The sequence below is a fragment of the Conger conger genome, chromosome 1, assembly GCF_963514075.1.
Source record: "Conger conger chromosome 1, fConCon1.1, whole genome shotgun sequence".
NCBI lineage: Eukaryota > Metazoa > Chordata > Actinopteri > Anguilliformes > Congridae > Conger > Conger conger.
In genome coordinates this window covers 63,770,624-63,792,996 of record NC_083760.1, presented here as the reverse complement: position 1 = coordinate 63,792,996, position 22,373 = coordinate 63,770,624, and the positions used below count along the sequence as shown (strand labels likewise).

The window sequence follows — 22,373 nt, the reverse complement described above, 5'->3', positions numbered from 1 at the left end:
GAATATAGTTACAAGGGTGCTGGTAATATGGGCAGCATGTTTTTTCAGTCAAAATCTTGTTTTCTTGTTTCTGGGCAACATTTTGATATGAATGAGTTGGTTGACTGACATATTTTAGTATGTGACACACAGGATTGATAGAGAACACTTTGAACATGTATGTGAAGTACTGTTTTACATAGAAAAAGGTTTCCCAGTAAGGTGTCATGTATTTTCTCATATAAGTAGTCAACTCTATACACCTTACACATTTAGTATATTAGGAAATATTTAGTTGAATATTATGACAGTCATTTTAGTGGGGATTTTTGTTGAATAATGTTACGTCCTAAAATTTCCTCTAATACATTTCTGCAGCGTCTAATGTGACAGGTAATATAGTGGCTATAATTTGGAGGAGATTGATGAATGAATCATGCTGTACAGTTGCTTTCCAAGGGAGGCCTCATTAGTTATTCCAATTGTGCCCAGCACTCCCGTGCATTCTGGGATGCAATTGTGCAGGTTGAGCACAGATGGCGAAGAAGATTAGAAGTCTACCTTTGACATTCTCTCCCTTTGCAGCTCATTTTCCACAACAACAAAGATGATGGGAAGTTTCAGACAAATCATTCAAACCAGGATACGCATTTCAATAATAAATGGACTTGGTTGTAATTTGTGACAGAAAAACACTGGTTTAACAAAAGAACATGTGTTGTACCACAAATACCTGACAGTCATTTTAGTTCTGGTATTTAAGTACAGGAATATACACCGCATTTGCTATGTATTTTATGACCTTTTTGGACATAAGCATAATATTCATATCCCTTTTCCCGATGGCTTTGACCTGAAAACAGGATCTATTTCTTGAAGGGGCCACTAGAGATGCAATTACCCTTTAAAGTCTTGATCCTTCCCAAGTGCCAAGGGATAATTTCATTCAGGAAGCCCCCGCCCTACTTTAGTTTACATGAAAATCTGCCTCCATAAAATAATCCCCCATTTACCTTCATTTTTTGCTGACCCCTATTTGCAAAATGGTGCAACCATTATCTCATTTTCACTAGCAGTTACATGGCTTGCCTGAGGGCAATTCAGTATTTTCAAGAAGCAATGCAGCATCAATGCATTAACAATAAATAAGAATTAATTTATAATTTATAATTAAATAGTTATTATATGGCTCTGTTGAATGTAAATTCTGATTGGTCACTTCAGGCATTCTGCAGTCAACAATTCACGTATAATGTCCGCAGCTATGGGTAACGAACAGCTTGTGCTTTGAACTACTTGCACTCTGCAGAAAGTTCCATTGTCACTTTAAAAAGATTAATAAATCTGTTTTCATAAAATGGAAGTGGCTCCACATTGTGACTTTCCCTGGACATATACATAATTAGCTATTTTTCATTCATAAATAGATAATAAGCCTGTAATAAACTGGTAATATCATGGTTTAGGATTTGTCTGTTGAGCAGAGGGAAAGACAACATTTTATTTAACTATTCAGAAATGGTTCAAATGTGTTTGTAGGCCATTCTTTTTTTGTTAAAAAAAAAGACCAGGATTCACTTACTTTGTGCCATCGAGCCTGAATTATATCTATTCATTTATTTAATTGTTTATTTATCAGGGACTAATACAAGTAGACATTGCTACAGGTTAGAAAACATGAAACAGATTAGCCAAAGCTAATTTACAGCTCTTTCCCCATTTACGCTTTTTAATTAAAATTAATTTCAATACATAAAAATTACATGAAGGAAGGGTAGTTATCTACAAAAAAGAACAAATACATACAATAACTATCCAGCCAGTGTGCCTGCACATGTGTATGTACTGTATGCTTGATAAAAAGGTCACTATGATTAATGATGCATGTTGGATAAATGGTTCTTCATGATTAATGACTGCAAGTCTGATTCTATTTAAGTCAATGTTTCAAATTTTTATTAAACGCTTGGACTTGTTTTTATTTCAGCTGGTAGGGAATTCTGTAGATCTATGCCTTTAACAGAAAAGGATGACTGATCAAAGGTTGTTTTATGTAGTTTCACTAAGCCCCTAGTGGTGATTCTACTGTATAGTGTAGCTGGGGCTAGATTGTCCACACATCAAATTAATTTAATGAAGGAAAAATTAATAAAACTGTCAGAGCTGAGCAAATTATACTCTTTCAAAATGATACAGAAATGCCATTTCATTAGTTTCTGATCCATTATTTTCAATGCCTGTTTGTATATTGATGAAATAGGTTTTATTGTTGATTGGGAAGCCTGGCTCTATAGAGTAATACAGTACGATAAGTGTGAAAATACCATGGTGTGTATAAGCAGCTGAGCTGCATTGAGAGGTAGGTGGTACCATCATACATCAACTTCTTTGCTTAAATACCCCTTAGCTTGCCTGTGTTCACAGGTGTCAACAGTGATTCATGTGCCTCTACTCCAAACATCACTAGTTCTCATGTAGGGTGCTGCGGAGCTTGTAGTGCACATGGTCACTGGGCTTTGGGCAAGTATTACATATATACTCCATATTCAAGACACCAGTAGCAGAATTGGGGATTCCAAATTGTAGCCTGTGGCCACAGGGGGTGAATTAATTAATGAGAAGACATTAAACAGCAGTTTCAAGGCAAACAGAAAATGGAAGGCATATTCAAAGACAATAATCCATGGAACTGTGTTAAACAAATGTGGGCTATAGGGGAAAAAAACACCATCATAGCAGTGCAGCAGTAACCTATAGTCACAACAGCCAACAGCCTCAATAACTTCACATTCCAGTTTGAAACACCTGACAGCCCAGACAAAGATGAAGCTGGAGCCATAACATATACATACTGCACCTCTTGTTTGCCCTAGTTCTGATATTAATGTACTTATTAATTTATGAAATATGAAACCACAGAAAGCTGTGCTCTTTTGTGAACCTGAGTGGTACTTGCTTTGCATAGCTTGTTTCTGTAATATATTTTGTTTTGCCATGCTTGTTATTGAAAGAGATGCAAAACGAATGCCACTATAAGGCATAAGTAATGAACACAATGGATAAATTAATTAATGAAAATACCAAACTGTGGTGACGGAAAACTGGGTCAATCACTATTCCTTTCTTCTGGAGGAATGATTGCTGCCCAGGTCTCACCAAAATATCAATGAACTTCTCCAGTGACAGCTGAGCAAGAAGTGCCCATCACCCTGAATATCAATACAATCCCAGAGAGACAGAGAAACGGAGAGACAGAGCGGAGAGACAGAAACGGAGAGACAGAGCGGAGAGGAACTAGACTGTAGAACGAGCAGGCAGTGCAGTGCCTGAGACAGCAGGCTCCTTCTTTCACAATTGTCTGACAATCGATTCTGACTTTGTTTCCCTGTTTCAACATTTGGAGACTCTCAGAACTTGGGGAACTTTAACTGTGTAGGTAATAAATAAAACATTGTTTGCTTTTCTTAGCAAATGATGCATTGATTTGAAAGACAGTGAAGTAAGGACTCAAACTTTGGGGAAATACACCTATAATTTCAGAAAGCTGTTATATTGGTTGTGTACATTAAATCATTATTAAGGTTGAATATTTTCGAATATACATTTGAGAATAAGAATATAGCTCATTACTTGTATTATTTATTTTATACTTGTTCATTTCTATCAAGTGGATCATTTTGGAGGGTAAATCTATTCACTTGATAAGTGTGAAATGTCTGAAGGGCATAACGATTTGACAGATTTTTTCATTGACTGTGTGAATGAATAGACAAATATCACAGGTGACCTGCAGAAAATGTGGGTGCCATGGAAACAAGGGAACGCATTTGCATAAAGAAGGAGCATTGACGTCTTATTTAGTCAGTCACATTTCGCATGAAGTCAGGTTCTGACGCTCGACGGGTGAAGATGGCTTAATCAATGTGATGTCTGTATCTGAGACCGACTGGGCTGGTGTTTTGACACTACGTAGGGTCACCTCGCCTTCTGTGCTTGTATCTTCTCTGACTCGCTCACTGCTCTAGCTGTGTCACCATGTCACTCCTGCTGGGTTTGGTCCTCTGAGGACAGCCAGCACAGAGAGGAAGAACAAAGCGCCCCCTCAGCCCCCTCCCTTCATGCTGCCTTGTTTACTTTGATCCTATTGCAGGCCTGACACTGTTTTAATATCGAGGGCAGCAGTAGGGATCTCCGGGGCTCTTATTATCAAAGCCTGCAATTATCTCACAGCACTTTGACTGTTGGCTCTGGGTCCAATTCTTTACATTATTCCTTTATGCTGGAGTGTGATTACAGTCATTCTGTGGCGCATGCAAGCTGCGCAGGGTTTTAAAAGGGCATGGCACAACCGGAAACTGCAATTATCGGACACAAAGCTGATGAGTTTGCATGCTTGGTGTGCTTGCTTGCCTGTGCTGTATTATGAATGTATTTTAACTGTAGTTATGTTTGTACATACTGTAGGCAGGTATCAAGGGGAGAAAGGCACAGTGGAACATGTGCTCTTGAGAGTAATCGCTTTGCACTTCTGTATTCTCAGAATCTATGCCAGCATTGATGTCAAAATGCAATAATATAATAGAGCCAAGTAAGAATTCAAATGAGGCATGGAGACTCATTACTGAGCCGTGAGCTCAGTTTTCATTAATAATTCTCACAAGCAGCATTCATGGGACAGGAGCCATCTGTTGGCGTTTCAAGAGAATGAATCCATATGTCCAGGACTGGGGGCAGACAGCTTTCTAGAGCCACTGTCCTGCAGAATCGTCTTCCTCCTGCATATACTATCCTCAACATCCACTCAAGTAGACTAACTATTTGAAGTAATAACTGACACCTACAAAAATGAGTTTTCCCTACAACCAAGGGATATCATATCCTGCAGCTTCTGCAGGCTTTATTTTTCCAATGAATACTTATGATTTATCAGAAAACTATGAAACAGCTTTGTGTCATAAGCAACTTTGCTACCATTCTCAAAGCAACTGCAATAAATAAGTTTGGAAATATAAAAAATATATATCACAGTATTGTATTTTTACTACCTGCAGAAAATCCATCATAGCAGGATAAGTGTAATGGACAGCTTTATTTATTTCTTTTTAAGGTACTGTAGCACTCACAGAAGTTGATGAATGTATAAAAATGTGGTTCTGCTGTTTAATATGAAAAGTATGCATGCATTGGCATTCATGCTTTTGGCAGCTTGACACTATCTTTGTGATTTCAAAATCAATCTTGTATAATGTGTGGGTAATTGTCTTCATCTTGAAGCAAGTTGATGTGTCACACAATGGTTATCTTTTCACATTTACCTTGATGAATGTCCTTGCCTCAATTCAATGAAAAGTCTTTGTATATTTTTATGAGAGGTTGTTTAAATTTTTGGTTGGAATTGTATTATGCCACAGCTGAATTGTTAAAAAAAAACAATTATGCTCAATTATACTACTGGCAATAATGGAAAAAAAAAGATTTCTCCGTCTGTTTTCATGATGGTGAAATTCCAATAAACATTAGCCTTGATTCAGTCTTAAAATAGCAAAACGATTCAAATAAATATGTAACACCTACTGTATAATATAGAAGGCAAGATGTCAGCCCAAATGCTTTTAAATACTAATGCTTGAAAGTTGTGAATTTAATTAAAGTACATATTGGACATTTATTTGAAACTGATCTGTCACTGTAATAAAATATATCCCACAAGATAATACACATCCTTCATTGAAATTGCATTTAATCTAAATATGATCTGTCAGCAGAAGTCAATCATACAGAAGGCTTTCAGTTTTTGAAAGTAACCTTTAAATAATCAAATTTTCTTTGTGTGATAAAATCATATCTATTATTCTACTGGATTCATATTATATTGTTTGGTTATATTGTAAATTTGAGTTGCAAATCACGTTTTACGGTGTTACCTTTGCATGGTAACACTTATGCAGAAGATTGGAATAGAAGAGGTATAAATGCCAACAAAGCTTTTCACCCAAAAGTTGATTTCACCCAAAATCATGAATGTCCAATTAACAATTTAGCCTCCATCTACCTTTTGATAATTATGGAAAATGTATCTGCTTCATAAATAACTAAAGCCTTGAAATAATTATAATTGTAGGCTTCTTACATTTTAATTGGATCATTCATAAGAAAATGCATATTCCAAGATAATTATCAAGAAGAGACCATGTACTTTCCTTAAGTTTCAGCAGCAGTTAAATCGGGACAGAAATAAACCCCAATGATATCGGAGATAAAAGAGATTCTCCTTCTCTTCCCTTCTTTCCATCTTAATAACACAATCATCGCTTCAGTCAATGACAGGGATAGAGAAAGCAATAAGGCCTTGCTGGGGTTTTTTTTTTTTTTTTCAGATGAAATAAGTAGAATTTGTTGGGGGTTCATCATAGCAGTATGAGGCTGTACGTTTATTGCTTATTTGCAGTGTATGGTGCACATACGCTGTTAATAGAATCCTTCCATCTGCGGTATTATGTTTGTCATTCTCATATATGCTGATAAAAATCTGCCTATATGTCAGAACTGGGAGATGGAAAAAATAAAACAAAACAAATATGTGATATTATCTTACTGTAAAAGTTGGGGTGATATATAGCTCAATTGCAGGAAGATCCAGCTGTGAGATGAAAGTCAAAGAGCAAAATATCATTCTGAATTGCCGCCTGCCACTCACAAATGTAATTATGTAAGCATAAATACAGGGATCAGTGCCTGGTGTCTGCTCAGTGTACATGTGTGTCTATTTTTGTGCAGGATGTATTGAATTGAGGGCCAGTAATAGGATAAGCACTCTCATACAGCACACACTGAGAAATGTCACATCAAAAGGTGGACCATGAAACCTGCAATATGAGGCTTTACATTTCACAAGGTGTTTATATTTTCCATCTTCACCCTTCATATGGCAATAGGTCAATAACATTTCTCTGGAAACTGTCCACTAGGCAGATAGTAGTATTTAATAAACTGTAAACATAATAAATGAATAAACTTGTTGGATGTATTAAGGTCTATTATTTTAGGAAGATTGGCTGATATTGATTTCAGTCAATATCAGCAAAAATTTTGCAACTGTCATAATCATCATTACATTGATCAACTATCATCATTGCATTTTTCTATTTTTTAATGATTCGTTGAATTTTTCAGGGATCATTGGGGAATTTTGCTCCATAAGCAGGATAGCTACTCCATAAGCCTAATGAAAGGTTGCAGCAGTGTAGAGTTAATTTCTCACAGTTGCACACAACGCCAAATCGATAGATGGGATTATTAAAGCCATAATTCCTAAAACTGTAAAGGGACTAAACAGTGAATCATAGTCCTATTTTCAAAATTTCAATCCTTCCATGAATACCCATGGGAGAAGTCCCATCAACTACAAAATCAATAGTTGCACTGTCCTCTTACAATATTAGAATCTATGGTACATTGCATGCCTAAGATTCTCTGGTATTACTTTGGTGCAGTGTGAGGTCACGGGTGCTGTTAAAGGAGCACGGATGTGTTTTGTGAAGCTTTAGCGTTTACCTGTGAATTTAAAGATTATTCATCAGTCAACACCATTACTTTTCGGATGCAGCCATTGATAATAGTAAGAGATAAGAGTCATGACAGCATGGGCAGGCCCATGTTTAATACCGTCAGTACTGTACTTTCTCTAGCTCTGCAGATATTCACTCCCATGCATCCAGTATGTTTAATGCTTATTTAGCATTAATTTCACAAAAATGAAATTTATTCTAATTAAATATAAAAAGATAAATAAAAGCACAGACAACCAATATTGACACAACCTGAAAATCTTTCCAGTAGGTATAATTCAACATTTAATAATGGTGCCATTGGCAGACTGGCAGTCCTAGTCTGTTTAACTAATTTAGCTCATTCAGGATTTCAACACTGAAAAATATTCATTTTCACCCAGCATCATCACTCAACTTAAAATATATTTAATACAACAATATCTAACTTTAAAATAAAGCTCAATGTAGTTTGTGTGCAAGCTGTTAATGTTTGTGTTTTTCAACTTCTCTTATTAAAACAAGTGATGTTTCATATTTTGTGAATTCATCTATATGCAAATGTGAAAAAATTGTGCAAGCTTGTTTTAACAGTTTAGTAACACAAAATGCACTGAAATTTGTACATTATCAATGCTTAATATCTTTTACATTATTGCAGCACACATAGTCAAACAGCTAGCATATTTGCTATGACATGAGATGGGATCGCTTGTGCTAAAAAAAAAACATCTTTCCATTTGGAAATGATTAGTGCTTAATATCAAAGTACTGTGTTGTCATTACAACATATTTAAACATTAATCTCTGTAATTTACATACATTATAAATACTTGATCAGAAGTACCTGAGAAATACTGCCTTCTCTCAGCATCACCTCAGCTGAAAAGTCTTTCACGGAGACTTGCATTAAGGTCACATGGAAATGCTTGCACGTTGTCACTCATAATTTAACATGGACTCATCTGATTGACTTCAAAAATGGGAATGGACTTAACGGGCCCAGCCTTAACGAGCATGCTTACCCTACAAATCTAAACAAAGGGGAATAAACTTTATACTATCCAACGTAACTATTGTCCTGGCTGACCTGAAGACACAAATGCCCTTAGAACCTTTCATCTCACACTGAATAAATTTGCCTATTGGATTCCAAAAGTCAGTCATATGGGATTTGACAAGACCTGACAAGATCACCTCTCCTCTCTGAGAGCGATTGCCTCTCGATACCTCCATAATGCATAAAGGCTTAAAGTGTGAGGGGAGTGTATTCAGTATGGTGTTTAGCAAAACGAGTAGTCTACTTTTTTATTTCCGATTGCAGCCAGCTTTATGTTTTGCAACGAGAATCTTAACTGCTCCTTTAGCTTGTCTGTTTAAATAAATAGTGAGAATGTGCTGATGCTTACATATGATTCCATTAACATTCACTTAGTTGTATTATGTGAAAACATCAACAACATTTTCCTCTGACTTTGTAAAGTGCGATTCTCTAGGGTTACATTTGATGTTTACATTTACTGCACACTAAAACGCAGCAATGTGTAGTTACGTATATTCATAGGTGTGCGCTGAAAGCAGGAGCATGCATCATTCCTGCTGCTCTCAGTGTCTTCGGTTGTACACTCTGCTGTATGTACCATACAGTCCTGTTAGCATTGCAGTGAGAAGCCAATGCAGCTGGTCTGTTGCCACTCCAAATGGCAGAAAAGAGGATTGGAGACTGAGAGAAAGAAAGGATGAAAAGAAAGAGAGACAGAGAAAATATTTTGCTCTTGCAAAATTCTTGTGACCTTTATTCGCCTTGTTAAATAGTTGGATTTAATATTGCTATTTTCACACAAAAGGATGATTGTTGAAGATGCAGCAGCATGTTTCTGGGTTTGTCAGCGCAATTATTCCATCTGTATGATCGATGATGACATCCCAAGTTCCTGTTTTCTCCTTTAACAGGTCTGAGAGCTGACCCCATGTGACCCCCCCCCTCCTTTTTCGACTATTATAAGGAATCTTCAGACATAGTCAGACCAGTCCTTTTTTTTCTGTCGACTTAAACCATACTGTTCACGCAGCAGTACAATGGTTTGGAAATGAAAAAGCTACATATTCCTAAGATACCAATTTCTTGTTAGGACTAACAGAAAAAAAAGATGCCAATATATGTTTTTTTGGGGGGTTTTTTGGGAATTTGCCACTCCAGTATACTGTGGAGATGGGTGTTGTGTTTCTATTAAGATTCATTGTTTTAGCATATTCCTGCCCTGTCACCCCCTTGTTTCCGAGAATCTCTGAATGTCTAGAGTATCCAGGCAACAGAAGTCACTGCACAATTACCCCAAGAGAGTAATGCAGTTGCTTCCACTCAAAGGTAGGATTAAGGTTGTTTTTTATTCTGTTTTAATTAGATTGAAGGCCTTTTCAGTAAAAGGGGAATTATTTAATCATTGAAAGCACATGGTCCATAACAGGCTGAATGTGTGCTTAAAACACTGATTGTCATGAAAATGAGAGGACAGGACTAAATAAAAAAAATAAAAATAAAAATTATTCTGGCAGTCACTCAATCGCTACAATCGCCACAGTTATTAACAAGTTTGCCAGATTAGCCTGTGCCATATGCTACCAATTAGCAAATGGCTGTATGGGTCCCCTGTCTGTATTAAAGGAAGGCATACCAGGCAAATATAGGACAGTGACTTTGCACTAATCACACCCATTACAGTATAGCCACAGAAAATATGCAAAGCATTACTATTTCTTTAAAGAGGAGACAAATACATAAGTCAGGATGATTTATAAATGAGCAGATGAGTATTGCCTTATATTCTAGTTATTCTTTTGGTCATTTTAATGAGAATTAAGCAATTCTGTTGATTCTTATGAAGGTGCAAATTATGTCTTTATTAAAATGTGAATTATGAGAGGGAAAACCGCAGTGGTTCACTAGGTTTAAAGCTCAAGTGATTTGTATTGGCACCATGCCAGTGCCAACTTGTTTGTAACTCAGCAGGGAGATGCTTAACTGTGTATCACTCAGTTGGGATGAAAAAGCAATGGTCCTTTCAAAGCCAGAGCTGGAGTAATGCTCTCTCTATAAACCAATACAGAAGAAAACATTTTATTGGGGGTTGTCTTGGAACCAACAAAGAAGCTTTGTATCCCCCTCCACAGTCACTTTTTAACACCATACTGTCATGGTGGGAGGTAATTCTCACTGGTGCCACTAGTTGGCCGAGGATTATTGTTTCCACCTGTTCCTCGTTTATGCCAGGGGAATTACCTCCCGGGAGAGTATTTAAGACCAGCAGGGACTAGTTTCTGTGCTTTTGTGTTCAACCGTTCGCCCTTGGCACAAAGCCGGTAAAGCGCCCGGTAGACTCTAACCCTATACGAGTCAGGTACGGTGCTGGTGGATAATTCTCTCATTGCTAAAAAGGAGAAATATCTAAAAGGTAAGGAAGGCGTACAGCTGGAAGTGTTGTGTGTGCTGGCGCCTTCCTCAAGGGTTTTGTTTTTCTTTTGGACTCGTGTGAGTCGATGGTAGAGGGACGTTGTCCCCGGTGTTGTATTTTGGTTTGCATTTTTGTCCCGAGCTGCGCCTCGAGGTTTTTATTTTCGTGCCTAGCTTTTCTCGCTAGGTTGTATTTTCTTTTGGTTTTCACTCAGTGCCCAGCTATTTGGCACAGTACCAAAGTATTGGATCGCCCTAGTTATTTAAGGGTTGTTTTACGTTCTCTAGCCGTTTTTGAGCTACTTCTCTGTTTACGATTTCTAAGTTTGGTTTGTTTAATTTCCTTTCCTCCCATTGTTCCGGGAGAAGTCCTGTTCCTAGCTGGGTATCCCTATTTCGGTTCTCCCTGGGATTTAGTGACTGACACGTTCGCGTGTCGGTTAAAAAAGGTTCTACCTTTGGTCGCCCCTGGCTCTCCGCTTAGCTTCCAACGCTACACATACCTTCCTTCCTCATAAATATTCACCAAAATTGAATGTCTATGACCGTAGCACAGAGCTAATAATTCTATGTAAATCTCTGATAACTTCTACATCAGATCTTCACCTTGGATTTTTACTTTTTATTACTGATTGCTGAACCAGAGGTATGAATTGAAAACTTCAAAAGGAAAATAAATCAATTTATCTTGTGAAATTTTCCCCCTCTCCTTGAGGGCACATCTCAAATGCAACCTCCAGCTCCATCATTTTACCCCCGAGAGACTCTTTCATCTCCTTCCATCAAAGGTGAGGGTTAGATTTAAATAACATTACTATTATATTCTTGATAATAATACTCATAAGCAATATGCAATATAATGCTTCACAACAAAGCTTTCATTTTCAGAGAGCTCAGAAATGTATCCAGAAACAATTGCATTTCAATGTATTCCTTATGGGTACTCATATTTCTGTATGCTGACAAATCTTATTTCATAAAGAGAATATAACACTGACGCCATGTTGAGTACTGAATGCTTCAGTGCACTAACTGAAGCTTATACATATTCTTTACAGTGAATGAAGCACTGCTGTACACCCCTCAGAATGATGGGTGTCTGCAACAGCACCATTGACCCAATCAGTCTCTTTAATGTTGTCTTCAACAACCTCTGCTCTTAAGAGCAGACTGAACCCATAAGCTTCTTCAGTGTTGGATATAACAATTTCCCCATGTTTTGAAAAGGCTATATTTGGTTCATTGCAAAGCTGACGTTTATGATGTAATGAAGGCAAAGCTTAGAGAAGTAAATAATAAAAATAACAAATGATAAATGTGGAGTGTGATTGTGGCCAATTGGTGGACTATTGCTACTACTGCGATTACTATGGAGTTTAAATATTTGCATTTGCAAGCTGGTATACAGTTACACATAAAGTGGTCACTGAGTGTAAATGAACATTTTGATTTTTAATATATGTATGTCTTGAGAGAGTAATGGCAATTAAAAAAATGTGTAAAGATTTTTACATTCTAACTGTCACCACTGCAGAAACTGAACAATCCTCCATTAATTCCCATGGGACTTTTTTCCCGGGAAGACCTTAAATATCTCGGAAACTGTGGGAGGAGTAGGCGGGCAAAAAAATGGCAGAATGATAAATAAAACTTTCGGAATCACACTAATTAGCATTAATCACACTGTAAGACTATCACACTACATTATCTTGGGGAAATCTCTAGTTATAATTATTATTTCATAACAATTATGAAGTTATATTAGTTATAGTTCCAAAAGTGCCAAAATGGCAAGATAATAACCCAATTTCTATTTCTTTTAAGATATATATGGATTACTAAACCTAGGAAAATGTGCAGCTCGAAGTGGTGTTAGCGGGCCAGTAGGGGGTGATCTTCCCTCTGGTCAAATAAACCCCAATGCCCCAGTGCAGTGATGGGGACACTGTGCAGTAGGAGATGCCAACTTTTCAATGAGAAGTTAACCAAGGTTCTCACTGTGTGAAGTCAGTCACTCATCTTTGTGTAATTATTTAAACAGACTTGCCTTGTATTACAGGCCATCATAGCCACAAATGGAGATCTCTATAACATTTATTCCTTTCTAATGCCCTTCCGATGTTACAGTGGTACAAGGATCATAGGTAATATGATTCTGAGTTTATGAGAAGAATATGAACCACATTCTCATATACAGTGACAGCATAAGGACCCCTATTCTTGTCCCTGTGTTTGATTGGCACTTGGTTGTATGTGGCTCTGGATAAGAGCATCTGCTAAATGCCTGTTATGTAATGTAATATTCTATAATGGTTTTCCTGCCAAGCCCTGTGTCTACACATTACACTAGAGAGCAGAGGTGAAGCTGTGTGACACATTAACATCCTGAGCGCTCATCTGCTTACTTGTGATTGCAGAATTCTCTTCCGTGTTGGAAGTGGAGTATTATAATGCTCAATTCCACAGAGGACATTTTCATTCCAATAGGATGCTTGAAGAAGATGAAGATTAGCTGATCCATCTGCCACGGCCCAATCAACAGACTTTAATCCCATAGAGCATTCTGGGACTGTCACCACCTTCATCCTGGTGGAAGAGTAGATTCCAGGATAACAGCTCCAGAGCCTTGTTGTCTCCATGCCATGTTGTAGCTATGCCAGGCAGCTTGCACGATGCCCCAACACACGACTGAACCGCGTTTTGTTGGCATTTACACTTTACTGGTGCAATGTAATACATTACATATGCATATCATTTCATTCCACATCCATAGAGCAGGGATAGTATCAGTTTTTTTATTAATTTATTTGCATTTCTAACTGTTAATATAACTGCATTGCATTATGATAGTCAATATACATTACCAATTCATTGCAGTATACATGTACCACTGCTTCTATAAATGAGTGTGAACAATACCGGAAGCAATAAAACTTTCATCATATAAGAACCCGTGTCACAGCTTTTATTGTCATTCAGCATTCTCTCTTTGTCTCTGAATAAATGATATAAAAACAGGCACTTTTGATTATGAATGTTAATAACACAAAAGCTTGTTGGTAGGAAAATATCACATTCATATCCTGCATATAGAATGGAAATGACACAAATATGTAATTATGTGCAATTAAAATAGACCCTGGTTTTTTATTTAATCATCTCTTCCACACCCCTGCTACATGATTGCAATGCATTACAGATAATACAAAATGACCTCTGGTCCTGATGCAGATGCCACAAAGCATTAATCATCCTTCAGGATTATTCATAATATTATTACACGTTAATATTTTGCTAGCTGTGCCCTTGATCAGAGCGTACATCTACAAAGTAATCTGAATTAGCCTTTGTAAACAACAGAAAAGCTGATTATGCTGAATATACAAGCCGAGAACTGTGATCCGCGCTTGCCATGAGAAGACATTTCCATACAAAATGCGCTTTGTAAGCTTCAGGAATGGGAATTCCACTGCACGCATTGCACAGGGATGAGGGGGGTTCACAGTATGACGTTCACTGGCTGCATTCCAGCACAAGGTCGGTTTCTTTTCCGTCCTGTTTGTTAACAGAACATATTTTGTAGATATGTGAACATTTATAAACATTGAGAGCTCTTTATAAATGTGTTATCTTTGAATGTTTTCAATGTGTGATCGGAACTAAATGATGCGTGCCCTGCATACGTGCTGTATGTGTAAATGCGTGCATGCCTGCATGCTGATATGTGCATGTGTGTGTGTGTGTGTGTGTGTTTGAGCTTGTCACTCCTGACCCTCTCGACTCTTCTGAAGCTGCATGTGTGTGTGTGTTTGTGTGTGTGTATGTGTGTGTCTGTGTCTGTGTGTGTGTGTGTGTGTGTGTGTGTGTATGTGTGTGTGTGTGTGTGTGTCTGAGCTTGTCACTCCTGACCCTCTCGACTCTTCTGAAGCTGTTCTTCATAGTACAGCAGCTGGTCCACCTCAAAGCAGTCACTGGGCTTCTCCACCAGCCTGGTCAGGAACTCTTTGATGTCAGCCTCGCTCTCCTGCTGCTCTCTCGCCTGCTTCAGGTACTCATACACTTTCCAGAACACCTCTCCGCCCAGCCTGTCCATTATTGACCTAAATCAGACAGGGAGGCGTAGTTAGCTTCCAGCACTAACCCTGTGTCCTGCTCAGGGTTCATTCAGCCCAGATGTGGCTGTCTCAGCAAGAAAACCATGCCTGTCAGGAAAAGCACATCTGTCAGGAAATACCCATAGAATGCATAGCAACATGTATTAAAACTTCATATGAGGAATACACTGTAAGTTCAGTCCAAAGCTCTGCAGAAGTCTCTATTTTCACTCTCTATGCTCATATTCTGTATGTGCAGAGCCAGGATCTGTGGGCTGAACTGGATAGGCAGTCAGTAAGGGCCAGGGCTGAAGCAGGGGCCAGGATGCGTACAGCAGGGTACCATTAAACAAAAAATAGCAAAGGAACAAGGCATTGGCATGCAAGTCTTCTCTGGCTAAGCCCTCTGGTATTGGGTTCTCTCAGGAAGGAACATTGTGAAGCAGCATGGTACATGCTTCCCTAAAAGTCAGCACTCACAATGTGGGCACGGCTTTTGAAATACTCTTGGCATGTTCCAGGAAGGTCAGATTCCATGTATTGCTTTGGCATTCTGTGGCAACAATTAAGCCAGGCAGAAAAAGCCCTGTCTGACCGGTGTCAATGAGAGAACAGCATATATGCAATCCCATGGCTGGGCTTTACATTACATTACATTACATTATTTGGCATTTGGCAGGCGCTCTTATCCAGAGTGACATACAGTTGATTAGACTAAGCAGGAGACAACCCTCCCCTGGAGCAATGCAGGGTTAAGGGCCTTGCTCAAGGGCCCAACGGCTGTGCGGATCTTATTGTGGCTATCCCGGGATTAGGTGGATTAGAACCACCAACCTTGCCTGTGCCAATCATTTACCTTAACCACTACGCTACAGGCCGCCCCATTACAAAGGCCTCTCTATGCCCCACAACCTCAGAGATGGCACTCAACCATCACCTCCACAAACCACATTATAAAATCCAGTCCCCCTAGTAACCATCACCTCCACAAACCACATTATAAAATCCAGTCCCCCTCGTAACCATCAACTCCACAAATCACATTATAAAATCCAGTTCCCCTAGTAACCATCAACTCCACAAATCACATTATAAAATCTAGTCCCCCTAGTAACCATCACCTCCACAAACCACATTATAATATCCAGTCCCCCTAGTATTGGCCAAGAGGATGCACCTTTGGGCACTTGCTGGGAATCATTGAGACTGGGGCCTGATCCCTGAGTGGGCTTGCCATGTAATACAGACCTGGCGTACCTGACATGTGATGGGAGTCCTATCATGTTCTAACTCATTAAAGATGGTGGCTTTGTGATGGATCACTTGCATTTGTGAGTCTACACATTAATTTGAGTAGGTACTGTAGATTGGCGGTCGAACATGGTGATTGATCATCATCATCAGAGGATGGTAGCAGGTGACCGCGGGTCGTACATCAGGGACTCAATCAAGAGCGCACACTGGAACGCTCGTCAATCACTCCATCAATTCAATTCTGAGCCTTCAGTTAGAGTAAAATGTTGCCGAGCACATCGACAATGTGCCAAGTACCTGCAATCATCAATGTATACAATGTTTTGTACATATGTCAACATTTTTCTTGTGTATTTCAGGACTCAATACTCATTGTTTTCAGAGACATTATCTTTTTTTGAATCTTGGAGAATGGTCGTATACATCATGACATACTGTACTGCAGCTGGTGGGATTACCAGGGATGAGGAGGCATTACTGTAAGGCTGAGAAATGATTAATGACTACAGCCTGGATGATCCCACAGAAACTGACCCTCGATCGGAAATTGTACTTTTTGGCACTATGAATCATTATATAGCCCAAAATTGCACTGTGTGAAAGATTTGGGACACTTAGGAATGAAAAATGAATCCCTATTTCTTACAAAGTAAATATGCACTGGCTAGTTCACTGGAGAACTCAATTTCCATGAACAATACTGAGTTGTATCTTTATCTCTCAGGCCCCAATGACCTATGATCTTTAGTAGTATTAGTATAGGAAGTCCCCCCAGCCCCCCATTCTTTTACTGTCTCTTTTATGTCTCTTTTTGTGGCAATAAAGACATGACATATGCTAACTAAATAGCAGGTCTGTACACACAGATATATTTTCCCCCTGACCTGAAGTACCATTCAGTATCGAAGCTTTTCAAATGAAAACTATCCCTGACTCAGATAAACACGACACATACCTTATTTCATATGTATGTAAAATAGACTTTGTCTTTCAACAAGTCCACACACGCCTCGTCTATCTCTGCCATTTTTGCTTATGTTGCATTAATTATGCATCTCCTCAGGTTAATTATGGAGGAGCAAGGACGGACAGGCTCATTCAATTCTCCCCTCTCACGGAGGTGCAGGCCACCGGCAGCTCGCAGATTAAGAATCAATGTCATCTCGTCAACAGTGGTGATCAGTCAAGCTGCTTGTCTTTAAAGGATGCCTTCACACATTGCAGTGATCCATCACCATTCAGCTCCGTGCTGACAGAGCAGGAGCGGAGGAGATGGTCAGGGTCATGTACACACCGGACAGGTACCCCTACTGAGCCTAGCAAAGCACATACTCACGTGCAGACATACAGTTCTCTCATGCAGAAATGAGAAATGAGAAATGACACACATTCACATGCCAACAGAATATACAGAAACAATATATAAGAATGCAAAGAAACACAAAATACCCACTCAACATGCTATTCAAATACATAATACACACTCACACAATGTGCAATTACCCAGTTTACTCACACAACACACATACTATGGAATATGCTCGTATCTCCAAATGTTAAGGAGCTGCTAATGAGCTGGATGGATGAGACCAAATCTGAACTTTTTGGCCAGGTACACGAGTGCTGCACTCGACATCAGAAGGAGATAAAGATGACATCATGCCAATGGTAAAATATGTTGGAGGATCTTTTATTTTATGGTGTTTTGTTTCGATCGTTTTGTATCGATTGGTCCTCAAGCCCCAACTCCGACCAGTTCAAAGATAATTTGCCCATAAACCCAGTATCCACCTGCCATGAAGTTGAAGCTTGGCTAGTTTCAAGACAGTGATCCAAATCATAATCTCGGAATCAACAAGGAAATAGTCAACCAGGCCCAGCACCACGGAGATGAATTTATTTTATTTTAAATAAGATTTTGCACATAAAAAAAAGTATTTCAAAACATTAATTGCCCAACTCAATTTAACACAACTACTTAGATCCAAAGTAACAGTATAGCCTACATTTGCAAATCAATTTCATTGGTTGTTGGGGTGATGGGAGCTAGTTCCAAAAGGTGTTACATTTTGTGTGTAGTTGAGTTAACGTTCACGCAGTCTCATACTCTGTCATTATGACCTAGCACTAGTCTAGCTGTACAGTTTTAAAATGGATATCCGAAAATGGATTACAAAGGGAGTTTCAGTTTCAAGAGGATCTACATCAGAGGACCCTGGACCAAGCAAAGCAACAACTGACACAAGCACACCAACAACTGTGGGAGAGCGACGCTGTCACTCACTCCTGGGAGCCCTGCTAATGAGTTAAGAGCTGTTGCTAACAGTGGTAATGTGAGGCTTCAGCCTGGCGACCTTGGCCAAGAGAGTCCCGCTCAGCCAACCCTAAAGCAATATCCGAAGAGACAATTGAACAAAAATGACTGTTTCCGATCATTTGGAGGCACTCGGTACAGGGACAGTGATTGGTTGCAATATTCAGTGGAAGCAGATGCTGCATTTTGTTTTCCTTGTAGAAAATTTGGAGGCAATGATTCAGTTCAGTTCAGTTCAGTTCAGTTTATTCTTTGTCCAAAACGGGCAATTTGTTTGCAGCAGGACCACACACATACCACACAACAATAGGCATAACACAATACAGACAGACAGACAGATTCTGCACAAGAAGCATAATAAATAGTTCAGTTGTGATAAATATTGGCAGTGCATTAAAAACTGAGTCATTTAAAATCAAGATACAGTTTCAATAAATATAAGATAGATATAAAAAGAAGTAGTGGATGGGGGTAGGGGGTCACTAAATGGACAAGGCTATCTTCTTCTGTTGTGTGCATTCAGTGCTTGGATAGAAAGAGGAATAAAGGAATTTTTGTACCTCTGTTTTAAAGCAATGGGAGTATTAAATCGTAAGCCAGATGGCAACAACATGTATTCGGTAAACAGAGGATGACTTGTATCTTGATAGATATTCATGGCTTTGTTAAACACCTGCTTGTTGAAATACTCAGTAAGACTATTGAACTTCACTCCCACTATCTTATTGGCCACATTCACAATTTTAGAAAGTGCATTCTTGTCTTTGATAGTGACGTTTCCATACCAGCAGATAATGGAGAACGTCAGGACAGACTCAATAGAAGCTTTATAGAACAGTGTCATCAATGTTTTATCCACCTGAAACTCAGCAAGTTTCCTGAGAGCAGAGAGTCTTTGTTGTCCTCTCTTACACACAGAAGTGGTGTTCAAGTCGAACTTAAGCCGGTCATCAATCAAGGTCTATAGACATGTCCTTAGTTTTACCGATGTTAAGATGCAAAAAGGCATCTTCACACCAGGACACAAAGTCATTAATGACAGGGCCATGCTCATTCTCATGAGTATTCAAGAGACTGACAATAACAGAGTCATCTGCACATTTTATAATGTACCTGTTGTCATGTTGGCTAAGGCAGTCATTGGTGTACAGGATGTACAACAGGGGGAGAGGACACACCCCTGAGGTGAGCCGGTGGACGATGTTAGGGCATTGGACAGCACATTATTCACCCTCACCCTCTGAACTCTCTGCGTAAGGAAGTCAAGTAGCCAACCAGTCAGGCTTGGATCAAAGCAAAAGTTACTCAGTAATTTCTCAGTTAGCAGGTGGGGTTGGATGGTATTAAATGCTGAGGAGAAATCAACAAAGAGCAACCTAGCATGATTCCCACTCTTCTCCAGATGTTTATAGAGAAGATTAAGTAGAGTGATGGTAGCATCCTGCACCCCCCTCTTGGCCCTATAGGTGAACTGAAAAGGATCCAAGAGGGGTTCCACCTTAACTAGGGGCTCAGCTTTAATCAACTTCTCAAAGGATTTTGCAACAAGGGATGTGAGGGCAACCGGCCTGAAATCATTAAGTGTTTGGGGGCGACTGACCTTGGCAACAGGCACCACTACAGACTGCTTCCATAGAGATGACACCCTCTGTTGGAAGAGTGACAAACTGAATATGTGATGAAAGATGGGGCCTAACTGTTCGGCACACACTTTTAGCGTGCGGCCTCTGATGTTATCTGGGCCAGGGCTTTTTTTCGGTCTGCGGTGTTTAAAGCACCTAACAACACTATGCTCATTGAAACTAGGGATAAACGGGGGGGATGCCAGGAGACTCCTCTTGCACACAGCTTTCACAACTGTGGGCTATACCAATTGGAAACATGCTACGGACAAGGCTAAGGGGTTTGGCAGACATGCTAATAGCAAAGAGCACCTATTGTGTGTGACTGTGTGGAAAGAGAGAGAGTTGCGATCTTCAACAGGCAGCAAAATTTCCACTCTGGTCAATTCTGAACAGCTCTCACGAAACCGTGTGTATGTGGCTGGGATTGTGGACGAAATTACATTCCTTGTATTAAATGAATTGCTATTGAGGGGTTCAATTGATGCCATAGACAGCCGGAATGAAACGGGGTGTGGGCTTTTCCTGTCGCTTTTTGGTTATACCTTGAAACAGAATAAAGAATTGGCTCGGGTTTACAGTAGCATCCCTAGAAATGCTACATACACATCTCATGACATACAAAACGAAGTCATTGAACTGATGGCTACGATGGTAATGGAGGAAATAGTCAGGGATGTCTGGGAGTCATGGTACACCATCAAGGTTGATGGAACAAAGGTAGGGAGGACAACCGAAAAATTTATTTCCAGAAATCAACATGAATATTATGATTATTATCTCAGTTTAACCTTAAATTAACGTGTGGTGGACAATAATTCTGCTTAGGTTGAATTTTAATGTGACAAAATGACTGTTTTTGTGGCTTTTAAGCGCTCATTTTACCAGCATTCCATCAATGTTAAATGCTGGACCCCGACGGCACCGAAAAACAGGCAGATTTCACTGCCATTCCATTCTTTACGTATATGGAGCTCGAAAATGGTGACACAACAATAGCTTTTGCTGGTTTACTTCACGCGCTCATACATGGCAGTTGGTGGCAGTTCGAACTGTCAAAAGTGTGACTGGAGCCAGGTCAATATTTTTGCTGGGTACTCGGTATGTCCAGCCTTATAAGTCCAAAGTCCCTGGTTACTTTTTCATAGTTTCAATGGATTTTGACAATAGACATGTCGGACTTCAATCATGTTAACGCTCTCGAGCGTGCGTCAAAGTTTAGGTAGCAAATAACAGTGCTGTATCCTTCTGACGTCATTTACATAGCTACAGAACTGTCCGATCACGCCGAATCACTGATAGAAACAAGATGAATTAATGACGATTCAGAAAATGTATAACTTTTAAAGATTTAAATAAATCCTATGGTGGGACTTTTGCCATTTATGGACGGTACGACAGAAAATTCCGGTGCCGTCGAACTTAATCGAATGCTTTTATTTATATCGTTCGAATGACCAAGTGCCGTTAAAAAGCAAATTCTATGGCTTTGTGCTATTCGCGTATGCTAGCTACATCATGCTAACATCGTACAGGGACCAGTAAAGGCTTAGAACACACTAGCACTTAGTTATTGTAAGTTTGATCACCTCTACTGTAAAGTAAAAAAGTGGACAAATTACGTTTTCTGTGAGAAACCTATTGGCGAGCTCACGTGCACACACAGCGGTCTACATTCTAAAGCTCCACTTTGCCCTCCCTAACAAAGGACCCCACGGGTCACGAGAATGTCTCCGTTGTCATCCGTTATGTTGACGGTGAATTCCAAGTGAGAGAGCGCCTTCTGGCAATGTTAAGCACTGACAAGTGTGACGCTCTGTCACTCGCTGAATTGGTCCTCAAAGAGCTGACAAATGTTGAGTGGGCCATGTTCAAAGCCTCCATTGAAGAGGCGGCAAGCAGGAGCTGTGGCCAGAAGGTCATCCGTGCCTGTTGGGGCGGCAACCCAAGAACCCGCTGGTGAGGGAGGCCATCAAACTGAAGGAGGCCTTTCGGGTTTGGCTGGCCCGAGGGCCCCCTGAAGCAGCAGACAGTCGCTGAAGCAAAAACCTGGGTATGGGAGGAGTTCGGGGAGGCTACGGAGAAGGACTTTCGGTTGGCCTCGAGGAAGTT

At 39.5% G+C, this 22,373-nt stretch overlaps 1 protein-coding gene across 2 annotated transcripts in view; it reads right to left on the bottom strand.

Annotated features, from left to right (window-relative positions):
- Positions 1-13,893: 13,893 nt before the first annotated feature.
- The window catches only part of nek11 (NIMA-related kinase 11), a 72,603-nt gene continuing 64,123 nt past the window's right edge, over positions 13,894-22,373 (bottom strand). For both annotated transcript variants that reach the window (XM_061224806.1, XM_061230437.1), the window contains one exon: positions 13,894-15,077. In XM_061224806.1, coding sequence (XP_061080790.1) covers positions 14,876-15,077 — 202 coding nt within the window. In that variant the 3' untranslated portion in view covers positions 13,894-14,875. The remainder of the gene's footprint in view (positions 15,078-22,373) is intronic.